Raw genomic sequence first — 21,597 nt, 5'->3', positions numbered from 1 at the left:
TATAGTACAGTATAATAATAACAGTTCATATGGATAAAGTTGTGCTGAGGAAAAAAAAACAAAAACATTATTTAATTAAAAAAAAAAAAAAAATCAAACATTGTAAGCAGTTACTCACAATGTTACTCATAACTTGAATTTTGTTTTCATATTTATATACTTATATAAAGTATATATTCAATACTTTTTTACTTGTACTTGAGTACATTTTTGGGTGACTACTTTTACCTGAGTAAGATTATTTAGACGTAATACTACTCTGCCAACCTCTGCCAAAAACAGACGACAGATGATATCAGAATGACGTCACACATCATACATTTTTTTCCACCACACCTTTTAACAAGTTAAAAAAAAAAAAAAAAACATATTTTAGTTGCCTATGATCTTCTTTGATATGTTCAATGACCAATATTTCTTTTATCTTTCCTAGAGTAAATAAATACAAAAGTAGATACAGTCCTTAAGGCCCCCACAAATACTCTGAAGTACATTTTTTTTCATAGAACAGTAGTAGTATTTTTATTATAGTAGTGCCCTGAAAAGGTTGATAAAATACTTTTGCTATTTATAAGATTCAGAGCATATTTACAGCTTTCTAGACTTACAAAAGGGACAGCAGGTCTAAATCTAGAGAACTGAATAAAGGTTTAATTTTAAAGAGAACTTCTCCCTACCAGAAGTGTTTTTTTTTTTACCTATTTATCTTACGGTTAGGATTTGTTTTGATTTTCTTTTAATATTTGCTCATTTTAGCCGTTTGTAATTTTTGGTTTATATCAAAACAAGCATTTCCTTACAAGATCAAATGAAGCATATCAGTCCATCTATATAATCTAATAAATAATCTACCTACAGTACTGGATTAATGATACTATTCCCCGGCAATCCACCTAAATTGACTCGATAAGAACTGATTTCTATGATTTCACAATAGAGCAGTGGCCATTGTGGAATTTTCCGATAAAAAAGGAGGGGGAGAATAACATTACAGAGTTCACAGGCACATCAATTATCGTTATCAAACAGTTGTATGACTTTTGTTTAACACTGTTTATTACGCGAGATAATTTTGGCTACCTTGCATCCTTAAACAAGTGACTCATTTGCACCTTTTACACTTTGTTTAATTGCAGACATGCAACAAAATTGTGCTGAATTTGGGCATTGGTGGTTAAATTATGTCCTGCCCTATGACCAAAAAATAAAGCACAATATATTGATTTCAAAAGTTTTTTTTTCATTTTAAGTGTTGCTTCAATCTTTGATTTACCAAGATATATTTTTTTAAATTAGGTGCCTTGTTAAAATACAATGGAAAGTAATACCAAATAGTTTTGGATAATATTTTGAATAATTCTTATACGTGGTTGTTCATGACTTAAATATGTTTGCAGGTGAGATACATGGAGCTGCTTAATTATATAATACCTTGTATGTATTTGTTCATAGGACCCCACAGGTAGACAGTAATGACAAGAAGAATAAAAGTTCCTTTAATAATTTGATTAAGCAATAGAAAAGCATATTACACGTAAGAAGCATGCCTCACATATTATCTTCACATTTGGTAACAAATACCATCTGTTCCTGAATACATGAACATGAACTCATTTTCCAAAATACCCAGACAAATTTTAATATGACTATCGTTGATGGACTTTTTAAAATATACTTGTTTTGCATCAGTAGCAATAATTATAACATTTGAAAAGTTACACAATGGCAATTTGAGTGATTTGTATGTTATACAAAGTAGACTATTTTTTTAAAAAATGTTACACAATGTTACCTGAAGATATGACATTTATAGATTTTAGTGCGAGAGGAAATGGAATAGTCAATAACACATACAAAAAAAACAGCCTTACATTTATGCAATTAAGAACATAAAGTCATTTAAAAATGAATTATATTTCAACTTGACAGTGCAGAAACTGTCATAATATATAACGAATATGATTCAGTGACTGGTTTAGTCCGTAGTATCTCAGAGACTATATTTTGTTTACATTTGTATTAAAACTAAAAGCGTATTGTTGGATAATGAATATGTCTTATTTTGATTATAAACAAAGACCCTGATTATCGTGTGCTCTCAGAGAGGACTACAGAAAAAAAAAAAAAAATTTAAAATACCGTTTAGAGGATTTGGACAATTTAAAATCAGACAAGGTTCATCTCTCTCTTCATGCACACTCACACACATCCCAACCCTCAAGTGCACTGGAACAAAAACACACGTGTACTCACAATGAAAAAAAAAACTTCTGTACATTCTTTGGTGTAGTTTAGTTTAATACCATTGGTGCTTATCCTATTTTAAATTCTGAAAGTAATCAGAGATTAATGTGTTGTCTATAATTAACAACTTTAAAGAATGGTTATTTATATACAGTACTTTAAATTATTTAAATTAGTGAATGTGAATATTTTGTCAGTATGCGCCATGTGATCAGCAGGTGTTTACTCAGCTCATGCGCTATCCCAGTGACGACGTGTGGTGTAGAAAAACAGATGAATGCACGCACAGTAATGTGCTCTCTATACATAATCTCCCGCACTGTCAAAGAGGAGCTTAATTCGTTGTGCTTGAGAAAAATTGTGTTGCTTCATACAACGTGTTCTTTTTCTAGCCAAACTGAAGGTGGTAGAAATTAAAGTGTCATTGTTGCATTTCATCAGAAGCAGAGACAAGTTGAGATGTTTTGGAGACAAAGTTAGAGAGAGCAGATATCTATGTTTTGGTCACATCTACGTAGGACAGAGATGGTGTCAAGAGACGGAGAGGAAAACCAAAGAGAAGGTGGATGAATGTGGTGATGGTAGACATGCAGAAGACGCACTGTGGCAACCCCAATAACAATCCGAAAGGAAAACAAGTAAGGAAGTTTACAGGACCTGCCCAAACTAACAAAGATGTACAGTACTGTATGTTCTTTTTTATAAAATCTTCTTCAGAGTACCAAGCAGCAGTTTAGAGAAGACCTTGATGTATGCAAACTCTTTTTGATGAAAACAAAAGAAAAACTTAAGGGATAGAATGTGCGTGCGGAATGCCAATAATATTGCATTGAACATTTCCAGTTATTTAAGTAGCAAATATCCATGCATGTGTCGACTATTTGTGTTTGGCCTTCGTATCAAAGTCAGGCACATATGGGAAGTGAACAGGCTAGTTAAATATTGGTGGGAAATCTGTGGTTGCCTAAAAGGCGGTTGCGTTTGGTTGACAATGCGCGCCCTTTTTGTGCTGCTTTTGGAATGGAAAACAAGGTTAATTTTTAGTTGGTAACTCAAGATTATGTTGGAGTTCGTTAGACCAGGAAAGGCTGAGGTGTCCATATCCCCAATGGATGCGTTGCCACAGCGCTACGTGCAAAGAGACCGTTAAAAAATGATTTATTAAAAATGAATGGTATTGCACAGATGTAGAGGATATCATTAGTAGTGTAGGTGAGTATGTTCCCGTGTTCAAAATTAACTGGGTTAATAGCGTCATAAAACCAGGTCAGGCTGGATGATCAGCACCATCAGCAGGCCCAGGATCAGGTACGGGCAACTGGGACTCAGCATCACTCCCTGTGACCTCCCTAAAGAAGCACATTTAAATCATTGCAAGCATCCAACTTTCAAACATCTTGGCATGTTACCTTCAATTCGGGAATATGAAAGAATACCTTTCTGTCTCCATTTGAACCCTGTGGCTTTAAAGCGAAAGACAGTTTAAATGACCTTCATGTGAAATAAGGTTGCACGTAGTACTTAATTGGGATGTCCATTCACGTAATCGGTAATCGTGCCAATCGCGCCAGTTTTCAGAGGATTGGAATCGGGTCAAAGGGATCGGATTTTTAATTAAAAATATATATTTATGTTTTTATGCTTCATGCTCGTAGAGTGCCGCAGCCTTCTCACCCTTCCTCCTACTAAGCAGCGCAGCCAAACTGTCCAGCTTGTATTTGGTACTTAAAGTTAATGATGATTGACAGGTTTGTAGCTTTAATCTGGCCATAGAAGTTTGGTAGCTCAACGATCAAAGGCACAAATGTGTCAATCATCGGTAAATTTGCATACATGTGCTGTGGCAACTCATTGTGGAAGTGAGAGGCTGTTCTTAGCAGCGTGATGTCAAAGCATGAGTGGATTTGAGTCACTCACTTAACCCTTGAGAGTCGAAGGACGCGCCGGCGCGTCCTCAGCGCACGTCATCTTTGAAGCGCCCTCACGTTTTAATTACGTCACCCACATGCCGTTGGTTCATCTCGTTTTAAAGTGCGGAAGTTGCTGTTTACTCTCGTTATTATTTGAAGTCAATCGACCAACTAAAACGTGAGATATTGTCATTTAAGTTTTATAGTTTTATTGTCCTCTCAAAGAACATTAAAAGGCTGCATGGATCATTTGTTTATGTCTATATTTCCATCATTTCTTGTCCTTTTTCAAAACGGAAGCTCCATGAAAAAAACACAAATCAAACGAACCCTTTCGAAGTCACAGTGGAAGCACAAAATGCGTTTTTTTAATAAATATAACTGCCGTGCGAGGTTCCACCAAACGAGAGGGAGGAGTGTTCTGAAGCAGCGAGGTGGCGAGCGCCAGCCGTTTGGATCGAGCAGCGACTTTGTGTTACTTTGAGAATGAACGGAAAACTAAATTTAGCGCAAGCAATTGTGCTTTTTGATCAACTTGAGGAAGAGGATGGTCCAAATTCGTCATCATCGTCTTCTTCGGAAGAGTCCTCGAATGACGATAGTGACGGATTTGAACACGTGAGTGACGCCATCGACGAGCAGAGGTAAGCCAACTCACTTTTTTTTTTTTTTGTATGCTGAAAAAGTTTCTTTTGATATTGCAAGACAAAGTTAATTTTGATGCAATATAAGTGTGTGTTTGTGTATATAATAATAAAATGTGCATATCAGATCAAAGTCGTACGTGCACTGTGTGTATCCCAGGCAGGAATTTATAATTTGTGGTGTTCTTCTTTCTATATGAAGATTAGGGATGTAGCACATATTCAGCTATGGTATTCTTTCTATTGTCATACATATAGATTTTCATTATTATTTATTGCTGTATATATTTTTATTTTATACTTTATTATTTTCATAAATACTAACTTTTTTTCATGCACATTTATATTGACAATGAAAGTACAGTGAAATGAAAATGGAAGGGTGGAAAGAGGACCGACACCCCGTGGAATTGTGGGCTGTGTGATGTAGCCCTGTGTCTAATTCCAGGACGAAACTGCTTTTCGGAGTGGCATGCCTGAAAAAAATTTAACTTGTTTATTGTAAATATTTTTGAAAATACTTTTTTTCCCCAATGTTATATATATTTTTTTTTTCCCCACAATCAGTCTTCTCAATTTGTGTATATAAATGTGTATTCAAGAAGCTTGATTGTGTGTACATAGTTTTCATCAGGTGATGGGCCGCAATACCTAAACTCATAAAGAGATGGCCTCTAAACACTTTTTGTATTGGATGGTATATATTTTTTCACTGTTCTTCACTGTTTGGTCTGCTGTATATAACCTGTTTTGACTAGAGCATGTATAAAGGCAAAAAACGCCTATGGCTATACCTGTTGTTTATGTTGAATTGTCAAATATAAGACTATTTATTCTAATTTTTTTTGGTTAAATGTTCATCCTAACATGTTGAATAAATATTACAAAGTTTCAAAACGGTTCGTTACGCGTGTTTGGTTGTCAATTGGACATCAATATTAAAAATTTTGACAAAACGATTTTGGAATTTTTGGTCTTTTTGGGCCCAAAATGATGATTTATAATTGGTCAGTGAAGGAAACAACAGTTTGGACATGAAGTTCAAGGTGTCACAAAAAAAGGGACCAAACCAGGCCATCGTAAACAATTCTGTCTTTGAAATATAAAGGCAACTTCAAAGGCATGCAAAATCAGACAAAATAGGCCCAGACCTTAAAGGGTTAATAAAGCATTTAGTAATGACAAGCAGTTTCCTACGTTATCCTTGTTTAATAATCATTCACATTATGAAGGTGGCATGGTAGGACAGTAATATGTTTGGAACTTTTGTTAAAAAAAAAAAAAACTTTTGTTCGGTATCGGATTGGGCCTCGGTATCGGCAGATTCTCAAAATCAGGTGACTCGGACTCATGTGCAAAAATATGCGATCGGGACATCTCTGGTACTTAAGTATGCATTTCGCAAATCTTTTTTTTAAAATTGCGCATTTCTTAGATCTCTGATAAAGGACAAAATAACTTTAAACACAGTAAATGACATGACTTCATGTTGTTCATGTAGGCCTGAATGGTTCCAAGCACAAGCAGCGCTGTAATGGTTTTCGATGGAACTGACAGCGGTAATTGCGACATTTATGGTAAAAATGGATAAAATCACATATCTAAATACTCTTAAGTTTGATTATCTCATTGGGGTCCGCCCTCGTCGAAGCAATGCTTGGGACTATTTGAGGCTCCATTACCCGGAAGTAAAATTGTCTAATGGATCCCTATGAGAGTATCGCAACTCTCTTTCTACATGGCTCTGGTCTGCACCAGCAACACATTATTTACTTGCCATGCCCACCTCTGGCAAATTAAAACCCAAAAAACTAAACTGAACAAAAAACAATGAAATGGAGACCGTTGAGAACACAGCAGCAATTTTTGCATGTTTTAAGGGAATAGTTTTCATGGGCGAGCAAATCCAGCCTTTGACTGAAAGTCCCTACCTCAGAGTAGGAACTAAAATGGTTCTTGTAACTCGAGTGCCTGGTCCCTAGTTCCTACATGTGCAAATGCGCACAATGACGTCATTGTCCCCCAAAAGGTTCTAGGAACCACGGATAGTTCTTATAGTGCAAAAGTGCCTATTCAGTGGGGCCGTAGGAACTCAATTATGTAGGTGTTTGGTGATTCTCTGAAATTAACAGCTAGGTCCCAACTCACGCGTCTCAAGGAGCCGTCATACTTCAAAAAAAAAAAAAAACCAACCCTGGACTAAATCTGAGTGATCTTCCAGTCTTGTCCGATGGAAACTATTCCCTTCAAACATGCAAGAATTGCTGCTTTGTCCTCGACGGTCTCCATTTCATTGTTTTCCGTTCAGCTTTGTTTTCGTGGTTTTATTTTCCCAGAGGTGGGTGTGTCGGGTAAATAATGTGTCACTGGCGCTGATTAGTACGTCACAGTAATTCATATCAGGCGCAGTATCCATGTGCAAACACAGCTGGCTGGTGAAGGATAATTCCTATAGGCCTAACTACTGGAGAGGTCTATACTGTATTTATAGGAACTAAGTACTCAGGTTCCAACATTCCGAAAGCTGCTAGAGTTCATAAACATGCTAAAATATTATAGGAATTGGTGTTCTTATTATAAGTAGTACTTCATATAAGAGAACATAGACAAATGAAGAAGTGTCTTTACCTCTAAAGTCCACATGCCTATCCTCCCAGGGTGACAGCACCATAAAGAGAGCCGTCCATTGAACCTCTGTCAAAGCTGAAATTTGCTCCTCTGTTACTGCAGCAGCCTGCTCGTAAGAGAACATGCTAATCTTCCGCGGCTCAAACACAACCTTCAATCGAAAGAACATTCGAACAAGAGAGCAGAAGATTAGCTGAATGCAATATTAACACAGACTGAATACCTTTAGTTCGTTAATGAAAGAATTTTGTAAAAGCAAGTTAACTTACAGCAAATTTTTCTGGTGATATCCGCGAGATAGCCAGAGGTGTTATTCCTTGTATTTGCTCCTGCACCAAGGATGACAAGACCCAATCTGAGAGAGCAGCTGTAAAAAGATAATAATGTTGAGAAGGTTAGCATTAAATTGAATATGTATGGAATTTTCTTATCTTACAAATGCAATACATACAAAATAGAAGGCAAGAATAGAAACGGTAGGAAATTACAAATTGTGTGTGAAATATACAGAAATTATTTGTAATAGCTCTGAAGTAAATAATCTCTTAGTCAAAACACCTGTCAACCTAAAATATACATAACAATATGATATCACAAATCTGACTCTTTTTGGGTTGAACTGAATGTAAACACAAATGAATGCTGTATGTTTGTTTGGATTTCTCACGCCTGAAAAGAAAATAAAGAAAAGAAAGAAAGACTCTTCATCTTTGCAGACCATAGCCATTTAAAGGACAATTAACTAAACATATTTCGTAACATATAGCGAGACCACACATACGTAATCCAACAAACTAGTACTTAAAGTGGGGAGAACAAGTATTTGATACACTGCCAATGGGTTTTGGCAGTGTCCCCGCTGTATTGTCATTCACCCATTTTCTGTACCACTTATCCTCACAAAGGGTGGCACAGCTGACTTTAGGTCCTCTTCTTTTGTCTTATTTAAAGAACACAAGCAACTGTATTCCAAAAAAACTATAACTCTTTTACTATCCATAAATATTTTGTTTTATACAGGTTGCGCTTAAGCTAGAGGAGGCAAAAGAACTATGCAGTTTAATTTGATTTGAGTTGCAAGATTACTATTTACTAAGATTACACTTTGAATTGCAGTCTTTTTGTGACGTTCTGCTGCTGGTTAGATTATGTTTTGTTACAGAGCTCATTGTGGGGGGCGTTCCTGACGTCGCACCTGCACTCAATGCGGCTCATCAACACAGCATTTAAGCACGGCTGATCCCGAAGAAAGCTGCCGAGATATTGCTTGCTGATCGCCATTGCATTTTCGCACTATTGCCTCGTTACTCTCGCGTATTCCTGCCTAGGATTTTGTTTGTTGTGCTGCTCTTCGGCGTATCTCTACCTTGTGCAGGTATTTGAGAATTTGTATTTACCGGCTATCTGCCTATTGTCTCAGTTACCCTCGAGTTTGCATTATTGAGCCCCGTCGACCTACTGTCACGGACCCTTTTTGTTTTTCTGCCTTTCCGCAATCGCGTGTTGTTTTTCGTTAGTGCTTAATAAACCCTTGTATTACCGAGCCCCGTCGACCTACTGTCACGGACCCTTTTTGTTTTTCTGCCTTTCCGCAATCGCGTGTTGTTTTTCGTTTGTTATTAATAAACCCTTGAACGCCACCCTCGCTTGTTGTCTGCTGCTTGGTCCAACCTTATTTCCGCATTCGCGGACGTAACAGAATATCTCGGCCATAACAATGGACCAAGCAGACGGCGAGCCAGGACAGCACGCTAGCCCGCACGATCGTGTTTTGCATGAGATTATGTCGGCTATAAGAGCCCTCACCGCTAATATGTGCTCTCTGGAGGCACGGGTGGATCAGGTTTGCGCTTACCGTCCCGTTTCACCTGCGACCGCGGCGTCGACGCACGGTCCCCTCGCTGCGCCATCTGCTCCGGTTGCCACTTCATTGCGTGAGCCAAACATTCCTCACCCGGCCCGCTATGGTGGGGAACCTGGTTCGTGCGGCCAGTTTTTGCATCAGTGTTCCCTGGTTTTTGACCAACAGCCCCTCACGTACTCCTCCGATAGATCCAGAGTCGCGTTCGTTATGAGCCTCCTAACCGGTAAAGCGGCAGCGTGGTCCATGGCGATCAGCAATCAGTACCCCGAGATTCGGAACACCTTTCCTGGTTTCGTGGAGGAAATGAGGAAGGTTTTCGATCATCCCATTCGGGGTAAAGAAGCTGGCAGTCGCCTGCTAGACCTGACTCAGGGAAAACTTTCTGTCGCAGACTATTCTGTCTCTTTCCGCATCCTCGCTGCAGAGAGCGGCTTTGACGACGCGGCTTTATGCAGTATCTTCCGGAGGGGGCTAAATCCGCTGGTGAAAGATGAACTGGCTGCCCGCGATGAAGCAGGCGATCTGGAGGACCTTATTGGTCTTTCTGTACGTTTGGACAATCGACTTCGCGAGCGGGAGCGCGAGAGAGGCTTGGAGTGGCGCAGCGGTTCGACAAGTGCCGTCATCGGGAGGGCTGCCCCAGCGGCGCGCATGGGGGTCTCCAATCCGTCGTCTCTTCCCTCCTCTGATCCTGGATGGCAGTCTACGTCCAACGAGGAGCCCATGCAGCTCGGCGGGAAGAGACTCACTGCAAGGGAGCGCAGCCGACGCATGGCATCACGGCTCTGCCTGTACTGCGGGGAACCCGGCCATCATGTCGCTTCCTGTCCAACGAAACCCCGGGCTGGCTGCGGCGGCCATCTTGCCCAGGTACCTACGTCTGAAAGTGGCCACGCAGCGATGCAGTCTCCATCCAGTGGTACTCCTCCGGGACAATGTGAGTACCCGCACACAGCCACAAAGACGGCTGAAAAGCTCAAGAACACAAGACTACAGTTGCCCGGTATTATTACGGGGAAAGAACGCAGCTGTAAGGTAACTGTGTTAGTCGATTCGGGAGCTGATGACTGCTTCGTGGACTATTCTGTCGTTGACTCGCTTGGTGGTGCCTTAATTAAATTAAAGGACCCCCGGGAGGTGCGGGATCTTAACGGGGACTTGATATCCACCATAACCCACGAAACAGAGATTCTAACGCTGTCTGTGTCCGGTAACCATGTCGAGCATCGACCGTTTTTTGTTATGCCAACCAAGTTGGCTCCGGTTGTTCTTGGTTTAACATGGCTGAAGCAACATAACCCAGACATTGACTGGGAGGTCCCTAGGATAAACAATTGGAGTGTTCATTGTCACTCGCATTGCTTGCGCGCGGCCTCGTATTCCCCGGGGACGTTTGTGCCGCGTGAGCCGGAACAGGTAGACTTGTCGTTGGTGCCTCTTGAATACCACGACCTCAAGCTGGTCTTTAGCAAGGACCTAGCTAAGTCTCTTCCACCACATCGCCCCTATGATTGTTCCATCGATTTGATTCCGAATTCTAAATTGCCCTCCTCTCGGCTGTATCAGGTGTCGAAACCTGAGCAGGAGGCCCTGAATGAATACATAACGTCGTCCCTTGCAGCCGGGCTAATCCGACCATCCAAATCCCCTGTCGGGGCAGGCTTTTTCTTTATCGATAAGAAAGATAAGACCCTCCGCCCGTGCGTGGACTACAGAGGTCTGAACGACATAACCGTCAAGAACAAATACCCTCTACCTCTCCTGGACTCGGCGTTCGCGCCTTTACAAGCTGCGTCCGTTTTTACCACTCTAGACTTGCGCAATGCTTACCATTTGGTGAGGATTAGGGAGGGGGATGAATGGAAGACGGCGTTTAACACATCCATTGGCCATTTCGAGTACTTAGTCATGCCATTCGGACTCACTAATGCGCCAGCTGTTTTTCAGAATTTGGTTAATGACGTGCTCAGGGACATGATCGGCCGGTTTTGTTTCATTTACCTAGACGATATTCTTATTTTTTCCAGAAACCTTGACGAACACAAGCAGCATGTTCGGCTGGTCCTACAAAGGCTACTTGAGAACCGGTTGTACGTGAAAGCCGAAAAGTGCAAGTTCCATGCACAGTCGGTCCAGTTTCTGGGGTTCGTTGTGGAGAAGGGCCAGTTAAAGGCAGATCCAGCTAAAATACAGGCTGTGGTCGAGTGGCCTTCTCCGACATCAAGGAAGCACTTGCAAAGGTTCCTTGGGTTTGCCAACTTCTATAGGCGCTTCATCCGCAACTACAGTCAGAAGGCTGAACCTTTGACAAGGCTTACATCCATAAAAGTTCCGTTCCGATGGACCCCAGGGGCTGAGGCTGCGTTTACAGCGCTTAAACGTTCTTTTACTTGTGCCCCTGTACTAGTTCACCCTAACTCTGATTTGCCGTTTATTGTAGAGGTGGATGCCTCGGATTCAGGAGTGGGGGCGGTTCTGTCACAGCGTTCCCCAGTCGACCAGAGGGTTCACCCCTGTGCCTTCTTCTCACGTCGCCTCAGTCCTGCCGAACGAAACTATGACGTTGGGAACAGAGAGCTGCTAGCCATCGTTTTGGCACTTCAGGTATGGAGGCACTGGCTGGAAGGGACGTCGTTGCCCTTCGAGATCTTCACGGACCACAAGAACCTGGCGTACATCAGGGCAGCCCAACGCCTGAACTCACGTCAAGCCCGCTGGGCCCTGTTTCTCACCCGTTTCAACTTCACCATCACGTACCGCCCTGGGTCTCGCAATACTAAGCCGGATGCCTTGTCCAGGGTCTTCAGTCCAGTCCACTACGAATCCGTTCCGGAACCCATTGTGCCTGCGGTCCGTGTGGTGGGCGCTCTTCAATGGGAGGTGGAGAGGAAAGTCACAGACTCGTTGCAAGATGGGGTCATACCAGTCGGGTGCCCCAAGGACAGACTGTTTGTGTCTCAAGACCTCAGGTCGGAGGTACTACAATGGGGACACGCCTCCAGAGTGGCCTGTCACCCAGGGGTCTCTCGGACTCAGTTCCTGATCTCCCAGAAGTTTTGGTGGCCTGGGATGAACATGGACATCCGAGCGTTTGTTCTCGCCTGCTCTGTCTGTGCCCGCAGCAAGGCGTCCCATCGTGCTCCCTCCGGCCTCCTGCGACCACTACCAATTCCGTCCCGTCCATGGTCCCACATCGCCTTGGATTTCGTCTCTGGGCTCCCGGTGTCTCAGGGAAAGACGGTGGTGCTGACAGTTGTTGACCGGTTCTCGAAGATGGCCCACTTCATCCCTCTTCCCAAGCTGCCTTCTTCACTACAGACTGCGAACTTACTCGTGAATCACGTGTTCAGAATCCATGGCATTCCTACTGACTTGGTATCCGACAGGGGTCCTCAGTTCGTGTCACGAGTGTGGAAGGCATTCTGCAAAGCAATTGGGGCTACTGCAAGCCTGTCGTCAGGATACCACCCTCAAACTAACGGCCAGACTGAGCGGGCAAACCAAGACCTCACCGCTGCTCTTCGGTGCGTCTGCCACCAGCACCCGTCTTCCTGGTCCACCCATATCCCTTGGGTGGAGTACGCGCACAACACGCTCGTCAGCACTGCCACAGGTATGTCGCCTTTCAAGACCGCATACGGCTACCAGCCCCCTGTGTTCCCTACCCAGGAGTCAAGCGTCTCCATACCCTCGGTGCAGCACCACCTGCGAAGAGCCCATAGGGTCTGGAGGGATGCCCGTGCAGCGCTTTCAAGAACGGCAGAGCGCAACCAGCAGTTGGCGGATCGTCATCGACAACCAGCCCCCCAATATCAGCCGGGCCAGGAGGTCTGGCTTTCAACCAAGGACTTGAACATTGCTGGGGTCTCAAAGAAGCTGGGTCCCCGCTTCATCGGACCGTATAAGGTAGATAAGGTTGTCAATCCGGTGGCTGTGAGACTCGCGCTGCCTCCATCCCTCAGTGTCCATCCCGTTTTCCACGTCTCCCTGCTGAAGCCGGTCTCCTCCAGCCCGCTTTGCCCTCCGGAACCACCACCTCCACCTCCGCGTCTCCTCGATGGGGACCCTGTTTACACTGTGAGGTCAATTTTAGACTCCAGGAGGAGGGGCAGGGGTGTTCAATATCTGGTCGATTGGGAGGGCTACGGTCCTGAAGAACGCCAATGGGTTCCCCGCTCCTGGATCCTGGATCCCTCGGTCATCCGTGATTTTCACACGCGCTGTCCCGGGAAGCCAGGTGGGTCGCCAGGGGGCTCCCTTTGAGGGGGGGGTACTGTGACGTTCTGCTGCTGGTTAGATTATGTTTTGTTACAGAGCTCATTGTGGGGGGCGTTCCTGACGTTGCACCTGCACTCAATGCGGCTCATCAACACAGCATTTAAGCACGGCTGATCCCGAAGAAAGCTGCCGAGATATTGCTTGCTGATCGCCATTGCATTTTCGCACTATTGCCTCGTTACTCTCGCGTATTCCTGCCTAGGATTTTGTTTGTTGTGCTGCTCTTCGGCGTATCTCTACCTTGTGCAGGTATTTGAGAATTTGTATTTACCGGCTATCTGCCTATTGTCTCAGTTACCCTCGAGTTTGCATTATTGAGCCCCGTCGACCTACTGTCACGGACCCTTTTTGTTTTTCTGCCTTTCCGCAATCGCGTGTTGTTTTTCGTTTGTTATTAATAAACCCTTGAACGCCACCCTCGCTTGTTGTCTGCTGCTTGGTCCAACCTTATTTCCGCATTCGCGGACGTAACACTTTTAGCCACATACAGGGACAACTTCCCAAATTTCTACTAAAAGAGTGGGGTAAACATACGTAATAAATCATATTAGAACAACAATGCAAACATACTGTATCCGTGGATTCATCACTCCAACTTTTTGTTATTAAGACATGACAAGTAAATGAAGACTGAATTCGAGCACTGAATTTGACGTAGTGTCAGCACTTCTTAAGCACTGAACTTATCTAGACACTTTATTAGTACATAATTAAAATAAACATATATATTCACATGTTAAAAAAAATAGGCCTGTTGGCTGCCAAAATATATACAGAATAGAAGGCGGAAGCACAGACAAGGCTGAAAAAGCAGTTTCTGCTCTTGCACCCCTCTTTAAAATAAACTGCTGTATTTTAAGCCAAAAGAACTGTTGTGTTTGATCAAACAATGTGTCTATATGTTGCCATAGCAGATTCATGGCGCATTAAGCCCCCGAACTATTTTTAATTTGTCCGTTTTACCCTGGAAACCCCCGTATGCAGACGTCGCGCAACCGCTTTTGTTTCAACCCATCCATAAAAAGAAGTAATCGTATTTATTATTCGAAATGTCCGTCATTTTTATCTTAGAATCATTAATTGATGTCTAATATTTAGTAAAAAAAAAAAAAAAAAAAAAAACGACTTTAAAAAATTATCACTCGCATATTTTAAACTTTTAAACAAATTACATCACAATGAAAAAATTAGCGTCTGTAAATAAGTCACGGATATCTACCTCATAACTATCAATTAATTGTATTTTTTTTTTGTTACTGTAGCATTTTCCCCAATATTTTAGATGATAGATAATCGATCCAAACAAAGAAAAATTGAAGAAAAAAAAAAACAAAGTTTAAAAGGGTAAATATATGAAAATCTTCACCATTCCTTGATGTCTGATGTCTCGATTTCTGCATCACGACCCTTGTTATATTACCATGTTTCACCCATAAAATCCCCAATAAATCCGGCTGTGGCCATTCACAGTTGTGTCTGGACACTTGGTGATACATGCTACGTGGAGTTTTTGGATCAAAAAGAGGTAAGTACGCGATAATATCTCGTTAAAATCATGGTGTCTTTAAATATGCTCTCGTGTGCTCTCACTTCCAGTTAGGGTTTTGCAGTTTAATTTTTTTTTAAATGCCCTCCTGTTAAAAATTTTTCTTCCTCCAGATGATTGAGATTTTAAGCTGTCCAATGATGTACCACACATGTATATAAGACAATTTTGAAATTTGGCCAAATTGGGGTATCAGAGCGGAACTTCAAGTCACCTGAGTGTTATCCGCCATATTTTTTTTGTTTCATTTCAAGCTGGCAGCCTTTGTGATTTGAAAATTGTATTCTACTACATTTCTGTGTCAATAAGAATTGAATATATAACACACATTCAGTAAAGAAATGACAGTCATGCAGTGAAGGGGGTACACCCTTTCACTCAAAGTCAGTTGGGATAGGATCTATATGCTTAGGAAGATGATTCAATTATGTCATGATCAGATTTTGCATGACGCATCTCATGAAATAAACTTGAATTGGGTTAAAGAAAATTTAGAATTGTAGAATACTTTGATGATAAAATTTGTAATTCAAAGAACAGAAGGATTTTGTTTGAAATGTGAATGTGCTGTACCCGCCAAAATTCCAATCTCGATAAAGACCTCCATTCCCCATAAACTTATTGGTCCAAAAGCCAGACTATGGGTCAGAAGGCGCACAAGTGCTGACATCTGTTCTTCTGAGCATGACAGCTTTAGCTGACCAAGCCACAGCACTGCCTTGCTGTGACAAACAGGGAGAGAGACATTAAAAAAGACAAAATTCAAAGGACATAGAGGTCGAAATATTTTTTTCCCCTTTCATGCATATTCAATATCAAAATAAGTGTTCGACTTTATGCTGTGTCCAAGCCCATTTCGTGAAGATAGTTAATCTTCATATCATACCTTTTCCACATTCTCTGGCAGCTGGCCGCCATGCCGTAGCTGAGCATGCAATTTTTATGATTTACTACAATTCTTAATACTTAATGTAACTGTATATGAAATGTTGTGTTCATTGATGCCAAACGTGTGCAAGAGATGGATGGCGCCAATCAGTCAAATGTCAAGAGACTGATTGTGGGAGTTGAAAAATATTCCTCCTTCAAGTCCTTACTGCATTCTTTTGCATGGTGGAAAAACGTTTGGTTAATGCCGCTTCCTGGCAATAGTAAGACTTTGACATCAAATGTTCAGTAAAAGTGGTCTTTTGGTCAGCAACAGCCAATCATAGGAGAGGAGATTTTTTTTATGATCCAACATCAAAATACTAATGAGTGTCCTTTTTTGCAGGGTGAGGCAAGGAGCTCCAACTCGAATAGCTTAAAAAAGACATTATGATCATTTACACACTTTACACCTGAAAATATCTTAGAAATCTTATTAAATGATAGCATAGATTCATTAAAAAAATGGGGAGGAAAAAAAACACAAAAAGGACCTTTAAAGCCTGGCACTTGAAGTCATGAAAGTTTTCTTTACAAATAAAAATACATGTATGTACAGCTCACCTGAACTCAACAGCATTAAAAGAACTCATTTCTGTTGCTTTAGCTCCACACACAATGTATCCAATTGCAACCAGCGTGCTGGAGTCAAGTTGGCTCGGGTTCATCTTGGTGGAGTTCATTGTTGATGTGAACAGTGCAACCAGCTAGGAATAAAGTAAAATTTGTCACCTGTCGATCACTTTGAAATACAAATGCAAGAAGAGATTTGTATAAAGCCGGGGTGGGAAAGATGGAAAAAAATAATGTTGCAAAGTGTGCAGGTATGTAGCATTATATTTACCTGATGACCAGTAATGTACCGACCGGTATTTACCTGACATGCGCTATGTGTAAACGCAATTTGCCAGCTCTGCTGACACGGGCATTAGCCAGAACTTACAGACTCATGCTATGTCTGGCAGTCTGAATGCAACAGTGAGGTTTTCATAGTCAGCAACATGCGCAGAGCTTAAGGTGGGGCCAGGGAGGCCCCCTCATGGTGGTCGGAAAGTGTCATTGCATGTCCAGTGGGGCAAATAAGTATTTAGTCAACCACCAGTTGTGCAAGTTAAAATTATGTGATCTGACCACATTCTGCATAAGCATAGAAACATATATAATACAGATGCTCATATACAGTGTGGTAAATAAGTATTTAGTCAACCACCAGTTGTGCAAGTTCTCCAACTTGAAAATATTAGAGAATCCTGTAATTGTCAACATGGGTAAACCTCAACCATGAGAGACAGAATGTGGGGAAAAAAATAAGAAAATCACATTGTTTGACTTTTAAAGAATTTATTTCCAAATTAGAGTGGAAAATAAGTATGTGGTCACCTACCAAAGTAAAATAAATAAACAAATAAAATAAAATAAACCAAAATAGAACTTTTTGGTAGAAACACAGGTTCTCGTGTTTGGAGGAGAAAGAATACTGAATTGCATCTGAAGAACACCATACCCACTGTAAAGCATGGGGGTGGAAACATCATGCTTTGGGGCTGTTTTTCTGCAAAGGGACCAGGACGACTGATCTGTCTAAAGGAAAGAATGAATGGGGCCAAATATCGAGAGATTTTGAGTGAAAATCTCCTTCCATCAGCAAGGGCATTGAAGATGAGACGTAGCTGGGTCTTTCAGCATTACAGTGATCCCAAACACACAGCCAGGGCAACAAAGGAGTGGCTTCGTAAGAAGCATTTCAAGGTCCTGGAGTGGCCTAGCCAGTCTCCAGATCTCAACCCCATAGAAAATCTGTGGAGGGAGTTGAAAGTCCGTGTTGCCCAACGACAGCCCCAAAGCATCACTGCTCTCGAGGAGATCTGCATGGAGGAATGGGCCAAAATACCAGCAACAGTGTGTGAAAAGCTTGTGAAGAGTTACAGAAAATGTTTGGCTTCCATTATTGCCAACAAAGGGTACATAACAAAGTATTGAGATGAACTTTTGGTATTGACCAAATACTTATTTTCCACCATGATTGGCAAATAAATTCTTTAAAAATCAAACAATGGGATTTTTTTCCACATTCTGTCTCTCATGGTTGAGGTTTACCCATGTTGACAATTACAGGCCTCTCTAATATTTTCAAGTGGGAGAACTTGCACAATTAGTGGTTGACCAAATACTTATTTGCCCCACTGTACTTGACTTTCCTATACATTATTTTAAAATTAAGTTTTCCAGTAAAATATTGTCTACATAAGTTGTAAAGCAATAAAACAAAGAACAAAAATGAATGAAATGAACAAAAAAAAAACATTTTTATCATAGTTCAAAATCATTTTTCCAACAGATCATGTAACTAGCACCTTAGACGGTCAATTGCTTCAGTTAGCTAAAACCACCTGAGGACCAAAGAGGCAAGATGGACATATGTAATTTTTTCAAACGTAAGCTTACAGGCTCGACAACAACTACTGAGCAAGAACCAAGGATTGAAAATGTGGACCTTGAAACGCTAGAGAGCACAGCCAAAATGGTGAGCGAGATTTCAATTTGAACCACCAAAGACCCTAACTATACTACAAGATTTTGCCAATTTAGGAGTATTTTAGATAAAAAGTTCTCTACAACAGTGCCTTCCTGAAAAGTCTACTACTTTACGATGGCAGCTGTTTACTAACACCGGCGAGTCCATCATTTCGCATTTAGTCCATCATTTTGCATCTAGTTCTCTATATATGTGCTAACGCCGCCGTGTCTGTCATTTCTCATCTAGTTCTATATATATATATATATATATATATATATATATATATATATGTATTTATATGTGATATCTACTATAGCATCATGTGGGCGTAGTTTGTAGGCTATCGGCCACAGTCAGGTAGTATTGGAGCCAACTGGCATCGCGATTGCAATGCCTCCCCCCCACTCCCGCTCTGCTCTCTCGTCTCTGTGAATCCAAATCCCTCAGACTTTCTTACGTCGTTCAACCAACGTAGTAACGCATAGTAACGCACGCCTTTACATCCTCAGTAACGGTAACGGTGTTGCAAAGATGAGAAAAGTAATTAATTTGATTACTTACTACTGAAAAAAATAACGCCATTAGTAACGACGTTATACTCTAACGCCGTTATTAACAACACTGGACACCATCTTCCAAAAAGTCCAACTTTTGTCTCGTATTAACCACAGAGTATTTTCCCCAAATCCTTGGATTAACATATAAACATGTCTTTAAGCAAAATTGAGACAGGCCTCAATGTTCTTTTTGTTTTCAGCAATGGTTTTATCTTGGTTTTCTGCAAGGTAGACAAATTTTTTCCATTCTCTTTTTTTTTGGTTGAACCAACTGAACATGAACATGTACTGGCCTCTTTGGATATCATGGGGTCTTTTGTGACCTCTTGGGTAAATTGTTGCTGCAGTTTTGGGATTATTTTCCATGGCCAGCCACTCTTGGGAAAGTTCACCACTGTACCATGTTCTCACCATTTGTGAATCATTATTTTTACCGTGGTCTGCCTAAATCTCAATGCTTTATAAATGACTTTTACTCTTTTCCTCACTGAATAAAGCTCAGTTCTGTTCGTTCTTATTTGTTCCTTAATTTCTTGAGACCTCAACATCATGTCTTGCTTTGAAGATCTTGTGGTCTACTTCAGTATTAGGGAGGTTTATTTAGGTCAAATCTTGGCATGAGAAGAGGTGTGACAGTATCAGGCCTGGGTGTGGCTAGAGAAATTGAACTTGTGTACAATAAACAACAGTTAAATAATGTGTTAACGGAGGGGGCAATAACATTATCGCAAAAGGTGATGTAGGCCTAATAATAATAAATGTATTTCCAAAATGGTGCCCTTGCACTTACCTGTGTGTTAGTCCACTCACTGATAGCACCCATAGCAGCAATGCTACTCCTCTCAGTTAGTCGCAGCCTGCTGATCTCCTCTGGTGACATTTCCAGTGCTAGTTGGCCCATCTGGCTGATGACAGACTGGGAGAAGGAAGAAACTGGGCCAAACATCTTCATTTCCCCATAATTGGTCAACAGTATTAATGTTACGTTGCACGTTCCTGTCATGTTAGTGAATAATTAAGAGGAGACGATGTGCAAGCCTTACATTTTTAACTTTTTCAAAGACTTGACTACGTTGGTAAGATGCAAGACGGGCATCATGGCCAATCAGCTCCAGACAGTTTCTGAAGGCTGATGGTGACATGCTTGTCAGGCTGTCAGAGGTCCAAGCAAATGGACCTGTTGTATGCAGAATCTCACAAGTTGGAGCCATAGGAGGCGCTGTTCCATGAAAAAAAATATCATATTCATTTATATGTGTGTGATACAGTACATCATAAATAGAATAGAAATTAAGATATATATTTTTAAGTGAAGTTTTGCATCCAAGGAGATAGGTCGGAGAGACAAACAGATGCTTACGTGAGAGCAGATCTATCTTTAGGAACCCTAAAAAGAACTGAAGAAGAAACTGCTGCTTTTCAGCAAACCACAACTTCTCAGTCTCATCTAAGCAATGAAGACCCACAACCCCTTGCTCCCACTGGCGCTGGCTCATGAACAGCTTCTCAATACGGCCAACAGTCATCAAACCCTGTTGGAAAAAATATCAACATGGTGACACACTGATTGTTTACAGGATGCCACCTGATCCTGACACCTACTAGGCTTAAAGGATATCGTTACAGTCTCTCTTGTCCTAATAGGTCATATCGAATAACAATCTAAAGTCACCACTGTGGATTATCGACCTGATTCAACAATTTTGCTTTCATTCAAATGCTTTTAAGTTTAAAGAACAACTTTGCAGATCACAGGAAATGACAAAGTGTTGTATATTCTTGCATTTTTCTGTAACTGTCTAATATAGGGCACATTTACAGGACAGGACTCACCAAGGAAATCTCCTGCAATTGGTCCTGAGGAAGGAAAAATAAAAAACGATTTATCTGACTGATTGTAGTTTGGTTCCAGTCCTTGACCGCAGAGCTGAAAAACAAAATTATTCACATAGCTACTATATAAACAGCTAATCCTTTCTAATTTACCAAAGACAACATTGAGAATGTTTTGCAATTTTAACAGAGTTATTATACCCAAATAGATCATGTTCCAGCAGCATACGAGCCACAATGTCCATCTTGCTGCCGCTGTAGCAGAGGGTCTGGAGAAAATCTAGATTGTCCATGAAGAATGTACGGTCCAGCTGGACCAGAATCTCATCCGCAACAAACGTGGCCATAATGCCCAGAGATCGGAACTCATACTCAGTGTACACTCCAGTGTACATGCCCTGTAGGCATGGTGAAAAAGCAAATCAACGGCTGATAAGTGAGATACTTCAAGTACACAGTACTTTGAAAGAATCTGCATGGGGAACTTCTGACCAGCCTCTGCATCATCTTGTCCACAAGTAGAAGCTGTTCTGTTTTTGACATCATCAAAAAGGGAACGGGATCCTTAATTATCATTTTACGCAATGTGTCCATCATATAAAAAGGGAACTTCTTAATGGTGCTCACCCTGCATAGAAAAAAAAAAAC

General features: G+C 41.3%; 1 protein-coding gene across 1 annotated transcript in view; it reads right to left on the bottom strand.

Moving 5' to 3' along the window:
* Window positions 1–1,500: 1,500 nt before the first annotated feature.
* Window positions 1,501–21,597, bottom strand: part of strc1 (stereocilin 1) — a gene marked incomplete at its 5' end in the record, with an annotated part of 41,200 nt that continues 21,103 nt past the window's right edge. The window contains 11 exons of the mRNA XM_057830455.1: window positions 1,501–3,593; window positions 7,427–7,577; window positions 7,696–7,793; window positions 15,688–15,836; window positions 16,606–16,748; window positions 19,907–20,062; window positions 20,160–20,335; window positions 20,477–20,648; window positions 20,950–21,043; window positions 21,151–21,347; window positions 21,442–21,577. Coding sequence (XP_057686438.1) covers window positions 3,499–3,593; window positions 7,427–7,577; window positions 7,696–7,793; window positions 15,688–15,836; window positions 16,606–16,748; window positions 19,907–20,062; window positions 20,160–20,335; window positions 20,477–20,648; window positions 20,950–21,043; window positions 21,151–21,347; window positions 21,442–21,577 — 1,567 coding nt within the window. The remainder of the gene's footprint in view (window positions 3,594–7,426; window positions 7,578–7,695; window positions 7,794–15,687; window positions 15,837–16,605; window positions 16,749–19,906; window positions 20,063–20,159; window positions 20,336–20,476; window positions 20,649–20,949; window positions 21,044–21,150; window positions 21,348–21,441; window positions 21,578–21,597) is intronic.

This window comes from Corythoichthys intestinalis, chromosome 1 (assembly GCF_030265065.1).
Source record: "Corythoichthys intestinalis isolate RoL2023-P3 chromosome 1, ASM3026506v1, whole genome shotgun sequence".
Classification (NCBI taxonomy): Eukaryota; Metazoa; Chordata; class Actinopteri; order Syngnathiformes; family Syngnathidae; genus Corythoichthys; species Corythoichthys intestinalis.
The sequence above is the reverse complement of the archived record's forward strand: the minus strand, read 5'-3'. Positions and strand labels throughout refer to the sequence as shown.